We start from the raw sequence: 21,229 nt of genomic DNA on the forward strand, positions 1-21,229 counted from the left end.
CTTCTAAAAGCATGGGATGAAGACACTGACAACATTGTTGATGATGCATTACGAAACAAACACTATACTGCATCGATATTCAAGTAAATAAAACAGTAACAATAAGAAAATACAAATTAATATAGACATAATTTTGATCCTTGTCTTTGAGTTGATCGAATCTTATTAGAAAGTGTCAAGAATGATAAGAAAAGAATCATAAAATTGGTTGTTTCAACAGGGGATTTTTCATCTTTTTTCTCTTCTTGGATCATTGTATTTGACGTTTTAATATTTCAACAATTATTAGAAATTAAACCACTTCTATTCAAACAATTATTTAGGTTTCGTGACACGACCTAGGTAAAATCACATATAGAATTATTTGACGACTTGAATTTTAGATTTGGTTCTAGTTGTAAAGGGGGGTGGTTGTAGAAAGTCATTTTAATTTAGAATTTAAAATTTAGGATTATATAACGTTATTTTATCCAATTAAAATATTATTACTTTGTAGTTGTCCAAAAGAAAGTTTTCGACTGACAAATAATATCTTAAAATATGGAATTATATATCTCATTATTCATATATCCATGAAAATGGAATCACACATCTCATATTCATGCACTATATATAATTTTCTTTAATTTATTTTTTATTTTGTGGATCGATCGAACGTACATTACAGATATGGTTAAAACTTAGAAGTGAGATTGTGAGAGAACCTAATAGTCTTATAGTAAAAAATTTTTAAGATTTTATTTATCCAACAAATATATTAAAAATATTTTATTAAAAGCAATAGAGATCTGATTGACGGGAACAGTTTTTAGAAATTTTAAAATTAATAATTTTTTGCCACCGAAAAATTCAAGTAAAATTTTAATTAATTATCCAGTCCAACTCGAAAAATTCAAAATCTCTCTTCTAAATCCTAATCCTCTTCTTTTCTTCTTCTGAACTCTAATCCTCTCCACCTCCAACGTATTCTCAATGCATTCTTCTCAAAACGGCAATGGAGCTCAACTTTCTCAGTCTTACAAAACCGCTATCATTAACATCGCATGGTCGCTATCCTGTCGCCGAATATTCTGTATCCGTCAGCTCTTTTATTGTCTGTCTCCTCCGTCAGCGTCATGTTGTCTGTGCACTTTGACCGCTATTGCCTTGTCTAAATTCACTATTCGTCGTCTCTACACTTTTGCTGTTGTCTCCTCAATATCACCTCGTCGGTCTGTGTTTTACAATGGCTCGCTTTCTTTCTTGTGGTTAGGTATAAAAACAGACATATATAGCAGTAACATCTCACTTATTGGCTTTATATGTCTCCGTCACCTCTTTTTGCTATTTACCACCAGTCGCCGCTCGTATTTTCTCGCTTCTCACTGTCAGTCGTTGTCTTACCTCCTCCACTTGTGTTCCATAATATCATTATAAGACAAATTAGTTTCTCTTTAAAACGATAAAAAGATGAATCTTTTTTATTAAAATAATTTTTGAAGACAACAAGAGAATAAAAATTTATTAAAAATAAATTATTTAATTTAAAATGATCTTAAAACCAATTTGGATGTTGAACCAATAATATTAGTCCACTCAAAGGCTGATTTCTTAGCTTGAGTTCTTATTCTCGATTTGATACCAACTTAATTAGAAAAATTAATAAAAATGATAAATTAATTAGATCTAACAAATTAGTATTTTAGTTAGTCAACAAAAAAAAAAGTTAGTTTGTAATATCAACATTAATACTCTATGCCGGTATTTAAAGAACAAATTAAAATGGACACTAAAATAGAGATATTCTAAATTTTATTAAGACAAAAAAAAAACAAATATTTTATAATAAAAAATATTTGAAATAATTAATTCATAATATTTTAAAAAACCTACAAGATAATTTTGAGTAAATATCTAATTTGGTCTAAGATTAAATATTTTATTTTATAATAAATTTTTATTATTCTTAACATTTTTAAAAATTACTTTCGTGAGACATATTAATCTCTATGTTATTATTACAAGATAATTAAATTTTAAAAAAATATAATTAAAACAAGTCTTTCTTCAAAATGAGAGAAAGACTAATATTGGAAAAAATATCAAAAAATTCAAAGAATAAATATTTTTAAAACAAATTATTCGATCTAAATTTTTTTAAAATTAATTAATTTTTCAATATTTATCTTATTATTTTCTTAAAAATTAATTTATAAATATTAGATGATTAACATTTTTTAAAAAGATTTGTTTACACTAAAACTAATATTAAAATCAACTACTAATATATTTATACATAAATAAATATATTATTTAATTATTTTTAATATATATTTATATTTTAATATATTTTACACTAATTACTAATTTTAATGGACACCTAATTTTTCTTATATATAGTGAAAATTTAAGTGCAGTCAATTTCACGTAAAATTGATAGTTGAGAGCTATTAAATAAAATTTTAGTCAAATAAATCAAATTATATTTAACTAATTTCGATTATCAACTTCACATCAAATGGAGTGTAGCTTCCACCCTTATATATACATAGATTTGGAATTGCCGCGTTCAGCAAACCTCAAAAACTTCACTCCTTATTTACTCCTTTGTTTCATATCCATCCATGGAAGTTCAGATTTATCACTTGCTAGCCCTTTTCTCTTTGTTCCTCTCCATCATTGCCGCACTCAAACAAAACAATGCCAAGAAAACCCACAAAATTCCAAATATACCCCCATCACCATGGAAGTTACCTATCATAGGAAACATGCTCAACCTTGTTGGTTCTGCACCACATAGAAAACTAAGAGACTTAGCACAAAAATATGGACCTTTAATGCATCTTCAACTTGGTGAAATCTTTTTCGTTGTTGTTTCTTCACCAGCGTATGCTAGAGAGATACTGAAAACCCATGATGCGAATTTCGCATCACGGCCGTACTCTCTAGCATCAGATGTGGTGTTCTATGGTTCCACGAACATAGCATTTTCGCCATATGGCGAATACTGGAGACTGCTACGCAAGATATGTACTACGGAAATTTTAAGCGCGAAACGCGTGCAATCACAGTTGCCAATGAAACTGAAAGAGGTCAACAACCTCATCAAAGGGATTATTGCTTCCGAGGAAGGATCCGTTATCAATCTTAGTCAAAAAATTATATCATTGATGTTTTCTATTACTTCCATGGCCGCTTTTGGCAAGAAGTACAATGAACAAGAAGAGTTCATTAAAGTTGTTAGAGAGGTTTTGAAGCTGGCTGGAGGTTTTTACATTGGAGACTTGTTTCCATCGGCTAAATGGATTCAGAACCTCACTGGGATGAGGCCTAAGCTTGAGGATTTGCATTGGAGAGTTGATAGGATACTACAGATCATCATCGATGATCATAGACAATCAAGAACTGATAAAGAAGTGGAGGATCTTGTTGATGTTCTGTTGAAATTTGAGGGGAATAGTAGTAGTGATGTGGATCTTCCCTTAACCAACAACAATATCAAGGCTATCATCTTTGTAGTATATTCACTTTCTTGCATGTAGAGAAGAGAAAGTCTAGGACCTAGGACCAGTATTTTTGTTGAAATTTGGCCAGTATTTAATCATCAAAAGAAAAATGATTAATTTTATACCATTAAAAATATTAATGATGGTTAATTGATGGTTAAATATCACAATGGAAATATTTGGTAACCAAAGAAAATTAACCAAAAACAATCATAACTTGCCTTATTTAGCATTTATTTTTTGTCTACCTAACATTACCCATATCACAAATTCTACTAGCCCTAGTACTCATCGAAAAAAAAAAAATGTCTTTAGTTTATTTATTTATTTATTTATTTATTTTTACTTAGTGTTTGTTTTAGATGTTGTTATCCAAATAACTAAAAACAAAGTAGATATTTTTGTCCAACAATAAAAGGTTTAGGCGTTTAGCTAGGGGATATATTACTTTTAATCAAAATTTTAATGTGTGTTGGATAAATAAATTTTGAATCTTTAGACGTCATTTATTCTAATAACTATGAAAAAAAAAATATATATATATATATATATATATATATATATATTCTGATTTTTTTAATATTAGGATAATTTGGTTTAATAAAAGTAAATTACTAATGAAAGTAGACAATACTTTTATAATTGAGAAATGTTAAATAGTCAGCAAAATTTATTGTTTTTTATTCTAATAATTAATATTCTTTAAAAATATAAATTAAAAATATATTATTAAATTATTAGAAAAAAAATTGAACTACCAAAAAATATATATATAAATTCAGTTTTCTTTTAAAATTTTCACATTATGTTTAAGAAAAAATCGTATTTAATTTAGGACGAGTTTTATGGTGTTTTTGTTATAATATCTAAATTGTCTAATTTATCTTTTAAAATAAAAAATAAAATATTTAAAATAAAAAATAAATTATGTAAAATTTATTAAATATTATTTATTTTCTCTTTTTAATAATTTAAGTACAATGTGATAGACATAATAGCATTCACCTTAATTTAGATGCATTATCATTCTTGGAGTGGTTTAACCAAATAGATAATCAACTAAATGGTATGACATGTTTCTCCCTCTCCTTCTAGGATGTCTTCACCGGCGGAAGTGACACAGCAGCAACTACCATTAACTGGGCGATGGCTGAGATGATGAAGAATCCAAAAATATTGAAGAAAGCAGAATCCGAAGTAAGAGAGGTATTAGACACAAGAGTAGGAGCGGAGTTTATTGATGAAACTTGCATTGAAGAAATGAAATACTTGAAAGCAGTTATCAAAGAGACTTTGAGATTACACCCTGCCGGTCCCCTTTTGCTTCCACGGGAATGCGGACAAGCTTGCGAAATCAATGGATATCACATACCAACCAAAAGCAAGATGGTAATCAATGCATGGGCCATTGCAACGGATCCTAACTACTGGACTGAACCGGAGAGGTTTTTTCCTGAGAGGTTTATTGATAGCTCAATTGATTTCAAAGGTAACAATTTTGAGTTCATTCCGTTTGGTGCTGGACGAAGAATTTGCCCCGGAATGAACTATGGTGTTACAAGTGTTGAGTTAATCCTTGCGTTGCTGTTGTATCACTTTGATTGGAAGCTTCCTAGTGGGATTAAAAGTGAGGATTTGGATATGTCTGAGTTATTTGGAGCATCTGTTGTAAAAAAATCTGACTTGTTCTTGATTCCTGTGGTTTCTCGTTCTGTGATCTAATTGCATCATGAATAACATATACTCAACAAATTATGTAATGTAATCTTTAAAGAGGAGTACTAGGACGCCAGTAATTTTTGTGTTTTGTAACCATCAATTGGCCATCAATATTGTTTTTAATGGTGTGAGATTATATTTAATAATAAAAGATTACTCACTTTTCTTTTGATGGTTGAGTGTTGGCCACAAAACACAAAATTACTGCCCTTGGACTTTTTCATCTTTGAATTTTCCAGCAATATGTTTCCATATGATGACTATTGAATAGCTTTGGATGTATGAAATGCCGCGCGCAAATCATTAATGGCAATGGTTTGCTTTATATTTTATGTTATAAGATTAATTTATCAACTTCTTTCTATGATTAGGTGCATATTTACCTTGATTGTGCTGTTTTCTTTTGTGTAGTTTGTCAGTTTGGAATTTGAAGTTGGTTCTTTCTAACTACATTTAAATATTTGAGTTATATGATGGATTTGATTATTTTTTTTTCAAGAATACATTTATAGGATCAAAATGAGAGAAGAATGTCTAGTAATTTTTTATCGACACTTTGTTTGTTGAAAATTGCAGAATAATAAAGAAATATGCATTGAAACAATTAGAATTGGATATTTGACTGATTGTTTGATTGTTTAAAATCATAATGTAATTGTTTAATTTGAAAAAATGAGAATATTATTTGATAGAGACCTCTAATTTAAAGAAAAATTCTGCTGATTTTTTTGTGAAAATTTTTAAAGATATGAACTTAATTAATGATGTCTGTTTCTATGTTATTAATGGTAATAATAATGGAGATATAATTCAAGAATTTCTGTATTTTGCTTTATATTTTAAAATTAATTTATCAATTTCTTTCAATGATTAGGTGCATATATTTTGTTATTGTGATATTTTTTTGTATTGTTTAGAGTCGAGGTTAATTCTTTAATTTCTAACTATATTTAATTTTTTAAATTTTATATTGGACTTAATTTTTTTAGATTATATTAACGAGAGAAGCATGTTTAATGGTTAATTTTTTTTAACTATATTTAAATTGAATTTTGCTAGGTAATTAATAGAGATTTACCCAATTCTAGCCGATTATTATTAGGTTGTACATACCACAAAATCTACTACAATAAAAAAAAACATCTTAATTTATTTACCTTCTCTTTACCTTAATTCACCTTTCAACACCTCTAATTTTTCACTGCAGCCGCTTCGTCGCTCCTGCCTCTTCTCGCCTCTGCTCCGCTTGAATATGATTATTGGTATTTGGTGGGAGTAAAGAAGGTGGTAGTGGTGGTGGTGGTAAAAGTAGTGGTGGTGAATAGTATTTTTGTTCGTAAAAATTCAAAATGACAATTTTAATACTAAATAAGACGTGGAAATAATTTTAAATAAAAAATAATATTGGAGACGAATTTAATTTTGACCTTAAATTTTAAGAATCAAAATAATACTTGCTTCTATTAAAAATATAAATTAAATACATATAAAAAATATATATATATTAATAATTTAATTATATAATATTATATATATATAATTAACTTACGAACTAATGAACTCAAGCTAATCTCGTTTAATTTATGAGCTAAATTTTAAATTTAAGTTCGCTCACAAATTTACAACAACCTATTAATAAATAGAATTTAAACTCTCTCATAAATTACTTTTACTCACTTCTAACTCTATCTACAACCTCATCAAACGAATTGCTTCCCAAGAAGGATCACTTATCAATCTTAGTCAAGAAGTTATATCATTAATATTTTCGATTTCTTTAATGGCCGCGTTTGATAGGATGATACAGATCATCATCAATGACAGGAAAATAGAATAAGGGTTGAATTGATTTTTTAAGTGAAAATTTTTTTTTGAATAAAGTATTTTTTAATTTTAAATATATTTAAATATATTTTTAAAAAATATATTTTTATTAAAAAATATTTTTTTAAGTTAACAATATTTTATTTAAAAAAATAAAAATAGAAGATATTTTTAATTTTTAAATTTTTTTAAAAAATATTATTCAAATATAAAATAATTTTTATTTATTTAAAAAATTTTCAAAATTTATATATTCCATCTTCCAAACTCATCATTAGCTCTCTTTATTTCTTCTAAATAGCAAGTAGATCGCATCCAACTTCCTAGTAGTTTCCGCTTTAATTCCAAGAAAAAAGAAACAAACAAATAAGCAAATCAAACAATTTATTTTAAAATTCAGGATCACATATAACTAACTTGTAGCTTCCTTAATTCATTTTTAATTTTGATATTGAGTTTATAGTAATATTTTTAATAATGTGTAAAACTTGGTATATTTTTTATATATAAAAATTATAAATTTAATTTTTTGATTTGTGAAGTTTAATATTTTTAAAAATTTTTAAATACAAAATCAATTTTTTTGATTTGTGAACTTTTATAAAATTGACTATCCAATATGTAAATTTTAATTTTTTTAAAATTTTAAAGTATAAAACTGACTTTTTGATTTGTGAACTTTTATAAAATTGACCTTTCAATTTATGAATTTCCAAAATTTAAATTTAACTCTCCTCAAATCCGACCATTATTTTTTTTCCTCCCAATTCAGTGCTTTCAATTTGTGTTTTGAAATTTAAAAAAATTTGATTTTATATTGATTAAAAACACACAAATTTTCTATAACTATAAATAATACATTCAAAAAAATCTATACCTAAAAAATGAGCCTCGTTAATTTACTACCACTATTGCAGGGGATAATCACAAATAGGATAGATGTCAAGTCAACAACTCAAGCAATAAAAAATTTCCCAACTTCAAATTTATTAGGATATTTTACATTTTGGCTTTCAGATTTGTTAAAACTTAAAACTAGTTGAATAGTCTGAAAGTTTTATGGCTGTCCATATTATTATTATTTGATTTAATGTGAATTTAAAATTTACATTACTTTATTGACTGACAGGTAGGCATATATTATTCCATACAACTCTTTGAGGTTTTATATTGAGAAGTATAATTGTGATCACTACAGAATCCTCATGTCCAAATACTAACGGTGTTTATAAGTTGGGTAAATTCGAGTTTGTTTTCACTTAGACTCAACTTTAAATATATATGGAGTCTATTATTTAGATTTTAATTCGATTTTAAATTTGATAAAACTTAAATATTTTTGAGCCATAACTATATCGAGTCTAAATCGAATAAAAATTGGGTTTTTAAAATTTTAACAATAATTTATAAAAAAAAAATTTATTTATAAAAAAATCTATTTATGAGTACTTATTTATAAAGAAAAAATTTATTACCGAAAAATTGATATTCATATTTGAACTTGAATTTGTTTATAAATTCTAATTTGATGCTTCTTTGATCTATTTTCTAATTTAACAAGTGTGATTAAAAAATAAAACAATAAGCTTATAATTAATATATCATAATATTAAAATTAATTTAAAATATATATCTTTTTTAGTTCTCTTAGGGTGTATATGGGTCGGGTGAAGTCGGGTTCGTCTTGGCCCGGATCCGACTCGAAATAATGACAAGATCTATTTTTGAGACCCTTACCCGACCATAAACTTGGTGAAATCATACCAAATTAGCCCTAAAATATTTGGGATCAGGCCGGATCAAGCTATGTACACCCCTACCAGACACTACCCTTTGAGCATTTTTTTTTTGTGAAGGCAATAACTGAAAGGTCAGACACCTCGATTTTTTTACCGGCTGGGTAGACTTTTTTAAATGTCTTTTGCGGAAGGATTTTAGTACTCTTCCTCCTGCGAATCCTTCAACAATCGTGTGGATGTGATTCTCAGAAGTTCATGAAAGTCAGTTTTGGCAAACTCTGTCATCCTATCTCTTTTTTTTGTTCTGATTGTCCAACCCGTCTGCTAAATACCTATTCAACCGACCTTCTAGCCAATTTCTCATTTTTTAAATCATAGCAATCATTAACAGAATAATCGTAGATTTTGCAGCACTCGCAATATTTTGACTGTTTTCATATTTTTTATTTTTTATCGTTATGAAAAATTGAATCTTTTCTGTGTGGCAGATCTCTGTGTAGACATCAACAAAGTAAACTCGTAATGGGAGTGTAGTTGTGATACTTTTGAGTTTTGTCCGAGTTGTATTCTTCTTTTTTCTTTGGTTCATTCTCTTTATCTCGAGGGGGATATATTGACTGTGTTATTTTGAGACAGGTTTCCTTAAATGATTGTTTCTTCCATATTAATGTATTTTTTAGCTAGCTCTTATACCTCATACAACAAAGAAGTCGGGTGCCTCTTAGATATGGATTGAGAGAAGGGTCCTTCACTGAGGTCGTTGACCAGTTCCATGATAACTGCTTTCGTAGGTAGACTCTGAATCTCAAGGCATGCTTTATTGGAACTTTTTATATAAACATATAGAGATTCTCCGACTTTTTGCTTTACCCCTACGAGACTTGGCGTATATTTGACCTTATCCTTTTGCATTAAAAATTAGATAAAGAAGCTTTTTGTCAAATCATTGAAGCATGTGACCAATCTAGGAGGTAAACTATTAAATCACTTCATAGTCACCATAGTTAATATAGTCAGGAAGGCTTTACAACAAATTGCGTCCAATGTGTCTGCCAAGTACATGCGACTTTTGAAATTACTCAAATGATGTCTCGGAACGGTGATTCTATCATAAAGATCCATATCTGGGTTTTTAAAATTTCTAAGGACTTTAACCTGCATGATTTCTTCTATGAATGAATCTTTATCCGTTAGAGGTGTTTCTTCTCGGTCAGCTCGGGTTCTTCTACCCTTGAAGTCAGACTCCAATTTCAATAGCTTTTCTTCTAATTCTCTTTGTCGTCGAACTTCCCTTCTCAGGGCTTTTTCAGATTCTCATTGTCGCTCTAACTCCTGGTAGAGTTGTTTCAGCCGACCTTGATGTCCGTGGACAAGTCTTATGATATCTGTGGAATCTCTTGACCCGAATGTTTCAGGTCGGTGTATTTTCAAACTGAAAGTTGTGTGTCCATCTTCTAGGTTGTCGTGCGCCATCATACGGTCTTGATTTTCAGGTTTTCGACAACAGCGCCAATGTTCTGAGGGTTACTTGAAACGGATGAGTTTGGACCTGAACGTGAGGTCCAAGCTCCTTTTTGTGGTAGCGTTCAACATCTTCTGATGGCGAGGTGCTGCCGTTCGAGTTCCTTGTGAGGAGGTGGGGGTTGGTACCTGCAAGGGACTCCAATGCTTAAGTTAGTAAGGATTTAAGCAGATTTTTCAGTAGATTAGATTTAAAAAATACTTGAGAGTGCCAATGTGTTTATATACATAGTGCAGAGTCGATAACCATCTTTTGAGTAGTTATACCTTTAATAGTGGGTTGGTTATTCCCTTTTTAACAGGGAGTTTGTTAAAATTTTCTTTTTAAAAGAGTGGAAGAGATAGTAGGAGTCGATACTTATTTAGATAAGTAGGGTCAGGGGCGGAGCTAGATGAAAGATTAAAGAGGGGCAAAAAATATTTATATAATAAAATAACGCTAAAATAAAATTTTAAGGGGACTAAACTGAAATTTATATATAATTTATATATAAAAAATTAAAATTAGAGGGGGCCATTGCCCCCTTTGACTACAATGTAGCTCCGCCTCTGAGTAGAGTCACGTTTAATTATGTCGTTATGGCCAATTTTTATGAGGTCAATCTAGATACATGAATAATTAGAAAAATATAATTAATAACGTGCATTATAATAAAATTATTTAAATATAATATTAGTGAATTGATAATAATGTAATAAGTGTATGTGTTTAAATTTATTAGTTTTTAACGACAATACCAACAAAAATGACTTATTTAAATGTATTTAAGTATTTAAGTACGTGTGATAGTAATATTTTAATTAATTTTTAATAATGTAATTAGATTGAATTTATTTTTCATTATTTTGGTGGTTGAAAATACTATAACAATTATTAGCAGTAAGTTATAATTTAAATGACATAATGTTTTTATATTCATCTAAGAGATTGTGAGTTCGAATTTTTCTTTTAATAAAAAAAAAATTACTATAACAATCGATAAAAAAAAAAGGATCACAGTAGCTTGGTGTGTCTCAACTTAAACTTATATCAAATATCAGGTAATACATATTTCGATATCCATTACTGCAAAACATACAAATGACAAAGAATAGAATAATAATGAATTATTATGAATTAATAGGAATAGTTCATACATATATTAGCTCTAAGGAATATAACTAACAGAAATATGTAAATTTTTTACTATTTACTAGCAAGAATAAGGATTAAATATGGACGCGTAAATCCTCAAAATTCATACAAAATTCGCGCATCTCACTTCGTTATATGTCAAAAGATTATACTCTATCAACGACACAAATTATTTAACAAATAAACTGAAAATTTATTTTCAGAAAAACCTATGATGTCGCCCTATTTTTCTTTTTTCACTTCCTTCTTGAACTTAAATTCAAAAGTAAAAAAGAAAAAGAAAATGTATTTACCATTCAACTATATATTAGTATTAGTATGCATGGAGATTAACTTAAGAATATTTTGTTGTGTACAGACTAAATTTAGTATGTATACAAAATTGAAAATTAATAAAAGCTATATATAATGACTGTTTTATTTAAGAGTTATTTAAAACTGGGTTGATTTCTAATTTAAATGTGAAGTCTAGACTTCTTTTAAGACAGTGTCCAATTTCTTTTGGTATTGAAATGTTGTCATCTGAATTTTCTGTGAGGAGGTGGAGGTGATACCTGCAAGCTCCGATGCTTAAGTTAATAAAAATTTTAAATAGATTTTTTTAATAGATTGAGTTTTGAATATACTTAACAGTATTAATGTATTTATAGTATAATAGATAATTATTTTTTAGAGTATATAATTTTATCTTTAAAAGTGGATAACCATTTTTTTCTTGTTAAGGAAGTTATTAAAATCTCTTTTTCTAAGGTTTTGTTTGGATATAGGAAAGAAAATAAAAAGAAAAAAATAAAAAGAGAGAAAATAAAAGAAAAAATAGAGTTATTTGTGTGTTATTTGGATGAAGAGAAAATAGATAAAAAGAAAATAGAAAAAAAATTTATTTGTTTGAATAGAAAGAAAAATAAGAAGAAAAAATTATAATAGTATAAAATTATATTAATACCCTTATAATAAAATAAAATATAAATATTTTTGTTTATTTATATTTTGTTGTATTTTATAAATATTATAAAATATTATAATTTCATATATTTAATTTAAAATTATTTATCTAATATATATATATATATATATATAATGTTTAAATATAAATTTTTATTATAATAATATATTAAAACTATTAAAACTAAAAGGATAAATATAAAATTTTAATTATGTTTATCCTTTTCTATTAATTTTCTTGGCAACGTTTAGGATAAAATTTTTACATAAGTCTCACATATTTTTTTTTATTTTTCATTCAATTTTTTTTGTGATCTAAACAATAAAAAATTAAATTTTTTATCCAATTTTTTCTTTTATTTTTTTTTTCCAAATTCTTCTCATTCAAATTTCAAACACAATGTAAATGAATAAGTGATAAGTCTTAGAATATAGTCTAAATTCTTACTATATAAACTAAACTCTAAATCATTTTAGGTCTCATTAAATTGTGGACCAAGATATACACATGCATAGGTCTCAATCTGTAGTGGCGGTGTTTTGCATGGCTATTGGTGCCTAAGATTATTCAAGGAATGTAATCACCGACATGTGGATTATTATTATTTCAATGTTGACCTGGAATATAAGCTCAAATGCTCAATAATATATCCCACTTTGTAATTAGACCAAGGTTGTCATCGTAATTTTGTATTGAAATTATTTTATAAAATAATAAAATAAATCCAAAAGAAAAACAGCCAAAGCAATGACAATTGAATAATTGATCTTTGACAAAACCCAAAATGTGTGGTGACCCGATCCTACTCCATCAACATCATCAACCTGCACCTTCATGTGCAGCATTAATTCCAATAGAAAAAGAAGCTTCTGGAAGGTCAAGTGGACTTTTAAAAATGTAAACGTAGCCGAATCCAAAACACTCGATTAGTTTTTCCGATCTTGTGGATGAAAAGTCCGAGAAGATTAACCAAAGAAATGGCTTTCCTTGCATTCCATTTGTTGCAAGGGAAGTTTCTCCATTGGAAACTCGAGATGGAGCAAGAGGGGTCCTCAGAAAAGAGATAAAGGAAGAAAGAGAAACATTTACTTATGGATGAACCGCCACGGAAAAAGTAGAATCCGATCACCGGACGACCTATTTGTTTCCAAGTATATATATATAATATATATATATAATGCGAATTGATCAAATAAAGTTAAGACTAGTGGTGGTAATATGTACCTATTCGGGTACTTAATTTGATCCCATCCGATTGGGTAGGGTTGTCAATCCGATTCGCAATTGGTAGGGTAGAATTTTCGTGTGAGTTGAGTAGGATGTGAGTTGAGTCTCAACTCTATCCGACTAACTCGCATTCTATATATGTTTATGTTATATATTTATATAAAAATATGTTTTAAATGAATGTTGAATCAAAGATCTCTCACTAAATACAAAAGATCCTTAACCACTAAAAAAAGTATTAATTGATAATTTAATATTTTTTTTACATAAAAATAAGTTCTATTTTAAATTATCATCAAATTATATAATAATGTTGTTATTTTTTGTAACTCGTAAATAGAGTCAGATACTCACAAATTAAAATTTCAACCTATAAATAAAATTAAAGTTAGATCCAAATTCTACTATACTCTATCCATTACCATCTCTAACTAAGACTAAATCTACACCCTATCGTACCGCACAAAAATTCTAGCCATATTTACTAACTTGTAGCTTCGTTAATTTACTACCACTATTGTAAGGATAATCACAATAGGATGTCAACTTGTCAAAGTCAACTACTCAACCAATAAGAAATTTCCCAACTTTGAATTTGTTAGGATATTTTACATTTTGGCTTTCGGATTTGGCAAAAATAGTTGAATAGTCTAAAAGTTTTCTGGCCGTCCATATTATTGTTTATTTATTTTAACAAAAAAACTCAATACAATAAAATATAACAATAAGAGACAAATAAATAAAAAAAATAAATCTATTCGATTATTATTTTGGATATTATCATCAATAATATAAAAAAATTATACATTTTAAAAAACAAAAAAAAATCTATACATTTTAATCCTTATAGTTCAACAATAAATTGTTGATAATTATTGTCACATTTGATTTTTTATTCAGGAATATTCTTTAATTTAATGTGAATTTAAAATTAAAAAACTTTTTGAAATCAATAATTTTAAATATTTTTTATTATTATTTGACCAACATAAAAATTAAATTATCTTTAACAAATAAATTTTATTAATTTATGTATATAAATTCTAAAAAATACGAATATAAATTATATTAATTCATATATACAAACTCTAATAATAAATATCTAGATAAATTATATATTTTTTTGTATAAAATTTTTATAAATATGTGTGTAAATTATTACTAATTAAATATTGACAAAAAATAATAATATTTGTTAATTAAGTTGTATTACTCTTTAAAATTTATTGTACGTCATTAAGTGACAGATAGGGTTGAAAGTGAGTCGAGTTGAGTCTAGTTAGACTAAGTTCAAGTTCGGCTCACAAAAATTGAGCTTGGCTCACGACTCGACTCATTAACAATCGAGCATATTTCTTAAACTCAAGCTCAACTCGCCAAAAACTCACAAGCGAGCTCGAACTCACAAATTGTCTCAAATAACAGAAACATAATCTATAATTTTATATCAATAAATTATAGCTTATACATACTAAAAAATATTTAAAAGATTAATTTTATACATTAAAATCTAAATGAGTAAATAATATCAATTAATTATATTTTCTATTGACTAGCAAATAGAAATTGGGATTAAAACTTGACAAGGATTCACGTTGAAAATGAACCATTTTTTTTATTGACTAACAGTGGAATCAATAAATATATATATATATAATATTAAAAATATAGATTTATATAAAATATGTATATTAATAATTATATATAATCAAATTAGTTCATAAACTAATGAGCTGAGTTTATCAAAGTTTAAGTCCGATTCATTTAATTTGTGAGCTCAATTTTAAGTTTAAGCTCGGTTCACAAATTCACAAATTCAGCTTAATAAACTATTAAAGAATTGAGCTCAAGCTTGAGATAACTCATGTTTGCTTGATTTACTTTCGGTACTAATGAGAAGTAGGCATCTATTATATATTCCATACAACGCTTTAATATATGAGACGAAGCTTGAAGAATAAGAAGAGAAAGTAGAAGTTAATAAGAATCAAGAATGTATTCAACAAGGCCTCGTTCATTGTTAAAGAAAGACGTTAATGCCCTTTCTGAGACACCTTCTTCAGAGGGTCCAAATTCAGGTTATCTTGTTCTCCAAGATGAAGAAGCACAAAGCTACTGGTTCTTTGGTTTGTTGAAGAACAGTAACATCAATCATTTCCCTTTTCCTCAGAGCAAGAATCTAACCGTCAGTTATACTGTTCATAGAACAGGAGATCAAGTTCATCAAGTGTCCACAACGGATTACGACGAAGTTATGTTCATTCCAGTTCTTAATCAGCCCTTGTCTTCCAACCGCTACTATGTTATATGGAGGAAAGGAAACCATCAAGGGTATGTATGCTAATCTTTGTCCGATCCCTTCATGCTTGAATCCACAAAATGATCTTGACTTGAAATTGATATGTTCTAGTTTTATGGATATCGATGAATTTTTCTTGCGAATTTAAAACGGTATATCATGTTCTCTGCTCAATAGGAGCACATAAGAATATATGAATTTGAAATTAGAGAGAAGTGTTCATACTGGCACATATGTTATTTAGGGTGTGAAATTTTTTTAAATTACTAAAACTATTTCGAAAGATTGAGGCACCGACAAAAATATTTTAAATATGAAAAATAATAAAAATATTTTTTAAAGATGATTAGTTTTTTTATTAAGTAAGAAGTACAGTGTTGTATTCTTTGTTTATTAAATAAATTTTAATTTTTAATTTATTATTTTTATATTAATTATTTAAATTTAAGATTTAGAATTTATAATTATTCAGAATTTAGAATTTAAAATTTAAATTTTATGATATATAATTTAAAATTTAAGAGTTAAATTTTAAAGTTTAAAAAACACTGTACTTTTTATTTTATATAGAATGCATTAGCATTAGTCTCTAAGAATTAAAAAAATATTTGCAAAAAATAATTAATAATTAAGTAGTTTAATTTCTGTTGATAAAAAAAGTTGATGTGACACTATATGTAAGATTGCCACATAAGTATTGGTTTTTAAAAATATTATTTATATTCTAAAATTAATTATCAATTTATTTATATATAAATATAATATATTATTTAATTTATTTTTAATATATATTTTATATAAATAAATGATTGATTTGCTTTCGTCACGTCACTATATTTTTTTGGAAAAGTCTAAGGAGCCAGCAATTTTTGTGTTTTCTAGTCAGCACTTAACCATCAAAATAAAAGTGAGTGATCTCCCACTACTAGATATAATCTCACACTATTAAAAATATAATTGATGACCAATTGATAGTTACAAAACACCAAAATTGCTGCTACCTAGTATATATATATATGGTGATGTCTATGGTTGCTCAATAAAAAATGGCTAAGCATGACTAAAGGTTGACTAACCATTTAAAGGATAACATGTGGATATGTAGTAAGTAAACTTATTATTATATATTTAAAGGAATGTATGAATAAAAAAAGTTTATTGTTAGAGCAAAAGGAAAAATGCAATATTTTATTTTTTCTTGTGGGTCTTTGCAGTGATAGAACAAAAACTGAAAATTAATTATCTAAGAATGGCAAACCAAAAAACTTATGTATCGTGAGCAAATAGAAACAAAAATCTTTGTAACTTCTTGTTTAAAGAATAATAAAATGTCTAAAAAAATAATAATTAGAGAGATACGATGATGATGAATCTATTTTATTTAAATATTTTATATTTGTGAAATATATATTATAAAAATTATAAATAAAAATATAAAAAATATGATTTTATATTAAAAATTTAATTAATATAATTAAATACTAATTATTTACATATTTTTATTTACTTAAGAGTAACTTTATCTATTCATAATAAATTTAAATGTTACTAAGATTTATTTTTATATTATTATATTATTTGGACATTTTTTTTAAATAAATAGATTAGATTATACTAAAAAAGGTATACTTTCATTGTTTTTGTTATCAATTATTTATTTTTTTTTAAATTTTGTCTTCTTTTATTTTTTTTAACATAGGTCTAGTTATTGGTTTTGGATAATTATTTTAAAACAAAGACATGAAATTATATCTCAAACAGTTTTGCTAGGAAATTAATTAGGAGAAAACCAATTTAAACTAACTAATTGAAAAACAGGTCTGTTATAGAAAAAAAATTCTACTATTCTAATTTTTAAAATTTTAAAATTAAAAATAAAAAAAATTAACTTAGTTAACTTATAGTGGAATTAATTTTTTAGACTTTTTCTATCTCAAATGTATAATATATATTTGATTTATTCCTTTTAAATTAGTCACTTTAGTTTTAAGTAATACTTTAAAAAAAATATTAAACTGACTAGATAAAAGGAACAAATCGAATATATATTACACATTTAAAATATTAATGTTTTTGTTTTTAAAATAATTTTCCAAAACCAATAATTACATCTACGTTGGAAAAAAATTGAAAGCGGACGAAATTATAAAACAAAAAGAAAAAACTTAAAATAATTAATAACAAAAAGCAATGAAGGTATAATATTTTAATATATTATAATCTCTTTATTTTCAAATAATTATAATATAATAATATAAAAAAATTAAATTTTAGTAACATTTAAATTTATTATGGATAGATAAAATTACTCTTAAATGAATGAAAATGTGTAATTAAATTAATATATTTTACAAATATAATATATTAAAAAAATAATTCATCATCTTATATGTTTTTTTTTCTTTTTGTAAACTATCTCTCTCTTTTATTATTATCAATTTTTTTTAAATAAAAAGTAGCAGAAATTTTTTTGATTTAATTACTATAAGGCTCAAGAGACAAAAATAGCTTTTTGTATTGCATTTCTCTTTTTGCCATCAGTAATTTATGGCACTTACTACACTCAACATTCCCCTTAAATGTATGATAAGTAAACTCTTCGCCATGTGTCATCTATTGAAGGGCTAGTCAACTTTTTGGCCATGCTTAGCCACCTATTGTTAGGCCACCAGAGACCTCACCTATATATATATATATATATATATATATATATATATATATATATAACGATGGAATCATTATTTTATTGAAACAAAAACTGATAGGACTATGTAGATACTAGACATATTTAACGATGGAATCATTATTTTATTATGTATATGAGTAAGGGCTATATTATTATTCTATTCTAACAAACTGTTTTGTTATGTCGACGAGCAGGGAGGCATGTACAAGTTCAAATGAAGAGGATATGGGAACTTGTTTATGCTTCAATTTTGTGAAAGATGTTAAACCAAGACCTTTGGACCCTTTTAACGAATATCAACAATTCGAGATAATCAAGAAGAGTTCTGGTTTCCATGCAAAGTCTGTTGCTCCTGATGGGTTCCCTCCTTTATTCTTAAGGAGGGAAGGTTGGAATGTTGCAGCTTCTACACCCAAGAATTACAATTTGGAAGAAGCTCTTGGCCTAAATCAATTGTTGCGCGGTCAATTACCGGCATTTGATTTCCCATTGTCTAATGATAGTTCTGGTTCTGTGGTCATTGGGAATTGGTACTGTCCCTTTATGTTTGTGAAGGAAGGAATGGAACTCAAGGACCAAATGGAAAAATCTATGTTTTACACATTGACACTTGAGCAAAGATGGGAGAAGGTTTTGTCAGTGAAGAATAGTAGTGTTATTGGTAGTAAAGGTAATGATGGGGTGTTAGTGGATGTTGTTGTTGAAACAGAATTTGCTATGGTGGGTGGAAAGGAAGCTGATTGGGGTGAAGGGAATGGTGTTGATGGAGTGGTTTGGTTTAGTGTGGGAAGAGAGGTTAGTGTTGGATTGAATTTGGTTATTGTGGAGAGAATGAAATGGGAGCAAGAAAGAGGTGGTTGGTTGGGTAGGAATAAGAGGCAAGAGAGGATAATTAGAGATGAGAAATTTGAAGGGGGAATTCAATGGGAAAATTTTGGGTGTTATGTGCTTGTGGAAAGCTTTGTTTTGAAGAGAATGGATGGAAGCTTTGTCTTAACTTATGGTTTCAGACACACTCATCAAATTATGTGTAAATGGGAGTGATGACCACCTTGTCATTCGTTTCTTATGCACATACTAGTTTGAAAACTATTTGGATATAAAATTCAAGAAAACAAAAGAAAAAAAAAGAAATGAAAGATATATGCTTTTATTGCTACGAACAATCCGAAAGTACTTTTATTGCAAGTGTCGATTTCAAAAGCTCAACCCTCAAAATATAAAATATAGTTAAATTTTATAAAGACATAATATAGTATATACAAATTGTTAAATACTTCACTCAAACATATTCAATCAAATATATTCAATCAAATAAAGATATTTTCATAGAAATAACTATCAATAGATAAATTTCATAGTGATTTTAACACGAAAAATGATAAATGATGAGAATCAAACATACATCATCTCTTTTTGTTGCCGTCACTCCAAATTCTTCAATCATGTCCAATCTCTTAATTTTTATCCCATTTAAAAGTTTTCAATTGTTCTGGACCCGATTCCCAGATTTCTCATCGGAATAGTCTCTAACCCGTTTGTCCAAATTTGGGCCTCCCTTCCTCCCTCATGACGACGATGACAGACGAAACCGACGAGATTCCAAGGGAACAAGGAGTGAGCATGTGATCATGGGTGTCACCCAATTCATCGAGAGAATCCTAAAGCCCAAGCTACCAACGGGTTTCGACAAGCCAATCGACGTGAAGTACGACAAGACGAAGGATCCACAGGAACATCTCACGGCCGTCGAGGCCATGATGAACCTGGAAGGAGCCGCAATCAAGTGGTTCAACACCTTCCTCCACGGCTCAATAGCCAGTTTTGACGACGTCTCTAGGAAGTTCATGATACACTTCACTACTAGGATCGCCAAAGTAAAGCACCCGATCAGTCTGTTCGAAATCACACAAAGACAAGACGAACCTACAAGGAAATACCTCGATAGGTTCAACGACGAATGCCTAATGATCGACAGAATCACGGATTTTGTGGCCAGCCTTTGCTTGACCAATGGCCTCATGAATGAAAATTTTTGGAAACACCTGACTACCAAACTGGTTTGGACCATGCATGATATCCAAAACATTGCAAGGGAATACATAAATGATGAGGAAGTAAGCCAGGTCGTGGCCGCCAATAAGCGACAGCATGACAATATGATACCTCGAAGCAATCCACCGCCCAAAGACAACCCAAAGGTGCACTACGAATTCGCCACCCTCGACCGACCACCTAGGGTGGGGAAGTTCATGAATTACACCCCCTACTGGCCCCAATCATGGAGATCTACCACCAGATAGTAGATTGTGGCATCCTTCCGAGGGCCCAACAACTGAAAGAGCAGACAGATAGCAATAGAAGTCTGTACTGCAACTATCATAGAGGATACAAACACAAGACTCAAGATTACTTTGACTTAAAAGATGCTCTCAAATAAGCCATCCAAGACGGAAAACTCTTGGAGTTCGCCAAAATCATTTGAGAACCCAGAAAAATTGAAAGGGAGAGATCCCAGGAACGAAAAGAACGCAACCCCAGGATGGTAAGGCAGGCCCACTAGGAGAGCCCGAAAACCGACCCGACGATCATAGTGAACATTATCACCAGGAAAGATGTGCTAGAAAAATCTAAGTCAGTGCTAAAAA

General features: G+C 28.2%; 2 protein-coding genes across 2 annotated transcripts; both read left to right on the top strand.

Moving 5' to 3' along the window:
• The first annotated feature begins 2,565 nt into the window (after nucleotides 1–2,565).
• On the top strand, nucleotides 2,566–5,508 carry LOC130941399 (cytochrome P450 71D11-like). The gene is made up of 2 exons (XM_057869887.1): nucleotides 2,566–3,494; nucleotides 4,581–5,508. The coding sequence occupies exons 1-2, from the start codon at nucleotides 2,604–2,606 to the stop codon at nucleotides 5,205–5,207; spliced, it is 1,518 nt and encodes a 505-aa protein (XP_057725870.1). The 5' UTR covers nucleotides 2,566–2,603; the 3' UTR covers nucleotides 5,208–5,508.
• Nucleotides 5,509–15,414: 9,906 nt separating this feature from the next.
• On the top strand, nucleotides 15,415–19,710 carry LOC130940159 (uncharacterized). The gene is made up of 2 exons (XM_057868218.1): nucleotides 15,415–15,927; nucleotides 18,776–19,710. Exons 1-2 carry the CDS (start codon nucleotides 15,590–15,592, stop codon nucleotides 19,623–19,625), a joined length of 1,188 nt encoding a protein of 395 aa, XP_057724201.1. The 5' UTR covers nucleotides 15,415–15,589; the 3' UTR covers nucleotides 19,626–19,710.
• Nucleotides 19,711–21,229: the final 1,519 nt, after the last annotated feature.

The sequence above is a fragment of the Arachis stenosperma genome, chromosome 1 (genome assembly GCF_014773155.1).
Source record: "Arachis stenosperma cultivar V10309 chromosome 1, arast.V10309.gnm1.PFL2, whole genome shotgun sequence".
Taxonomy (NCBI): Eukaryota; Viridiplantae; Streptophyta; class Magnoliopsida; order Fabales; family Fabaceae; genus Arachis; species Arachis stenosperma.

Bases quoted from the DNA above. Each gene is read 5' to 3' on its own strand.
- LOC130941399 (XM_057869887.1), top strand. From the start codon at position 2,604: ATGGAAGTTCAGATTTATCACTTGCTAGCCCTTTTCTCTTTGTTCCTC. The intron at 3,495-4,580 runs GTAGTATATTCA...CTCTCCTTCTAG, and splicing joins ATATCAAGGCTATCATCTTT to GATGTCTTCACCGGCGGAAG.
- LOC130940159 (XM_057868218.1), top strand. From the start codon at position 15,590: ATGTATTCAACAAGGCCTCGTTCATTGTTAAAGAAAGACGTTAATGCC. The intron at 15,928-18,775 runs GTATGTATGCTA...GTCGACGAGCAG, and splicing joins AGGAAAGGAAACCATCAAGG to GGAGGCATGTACAAGTTCAA.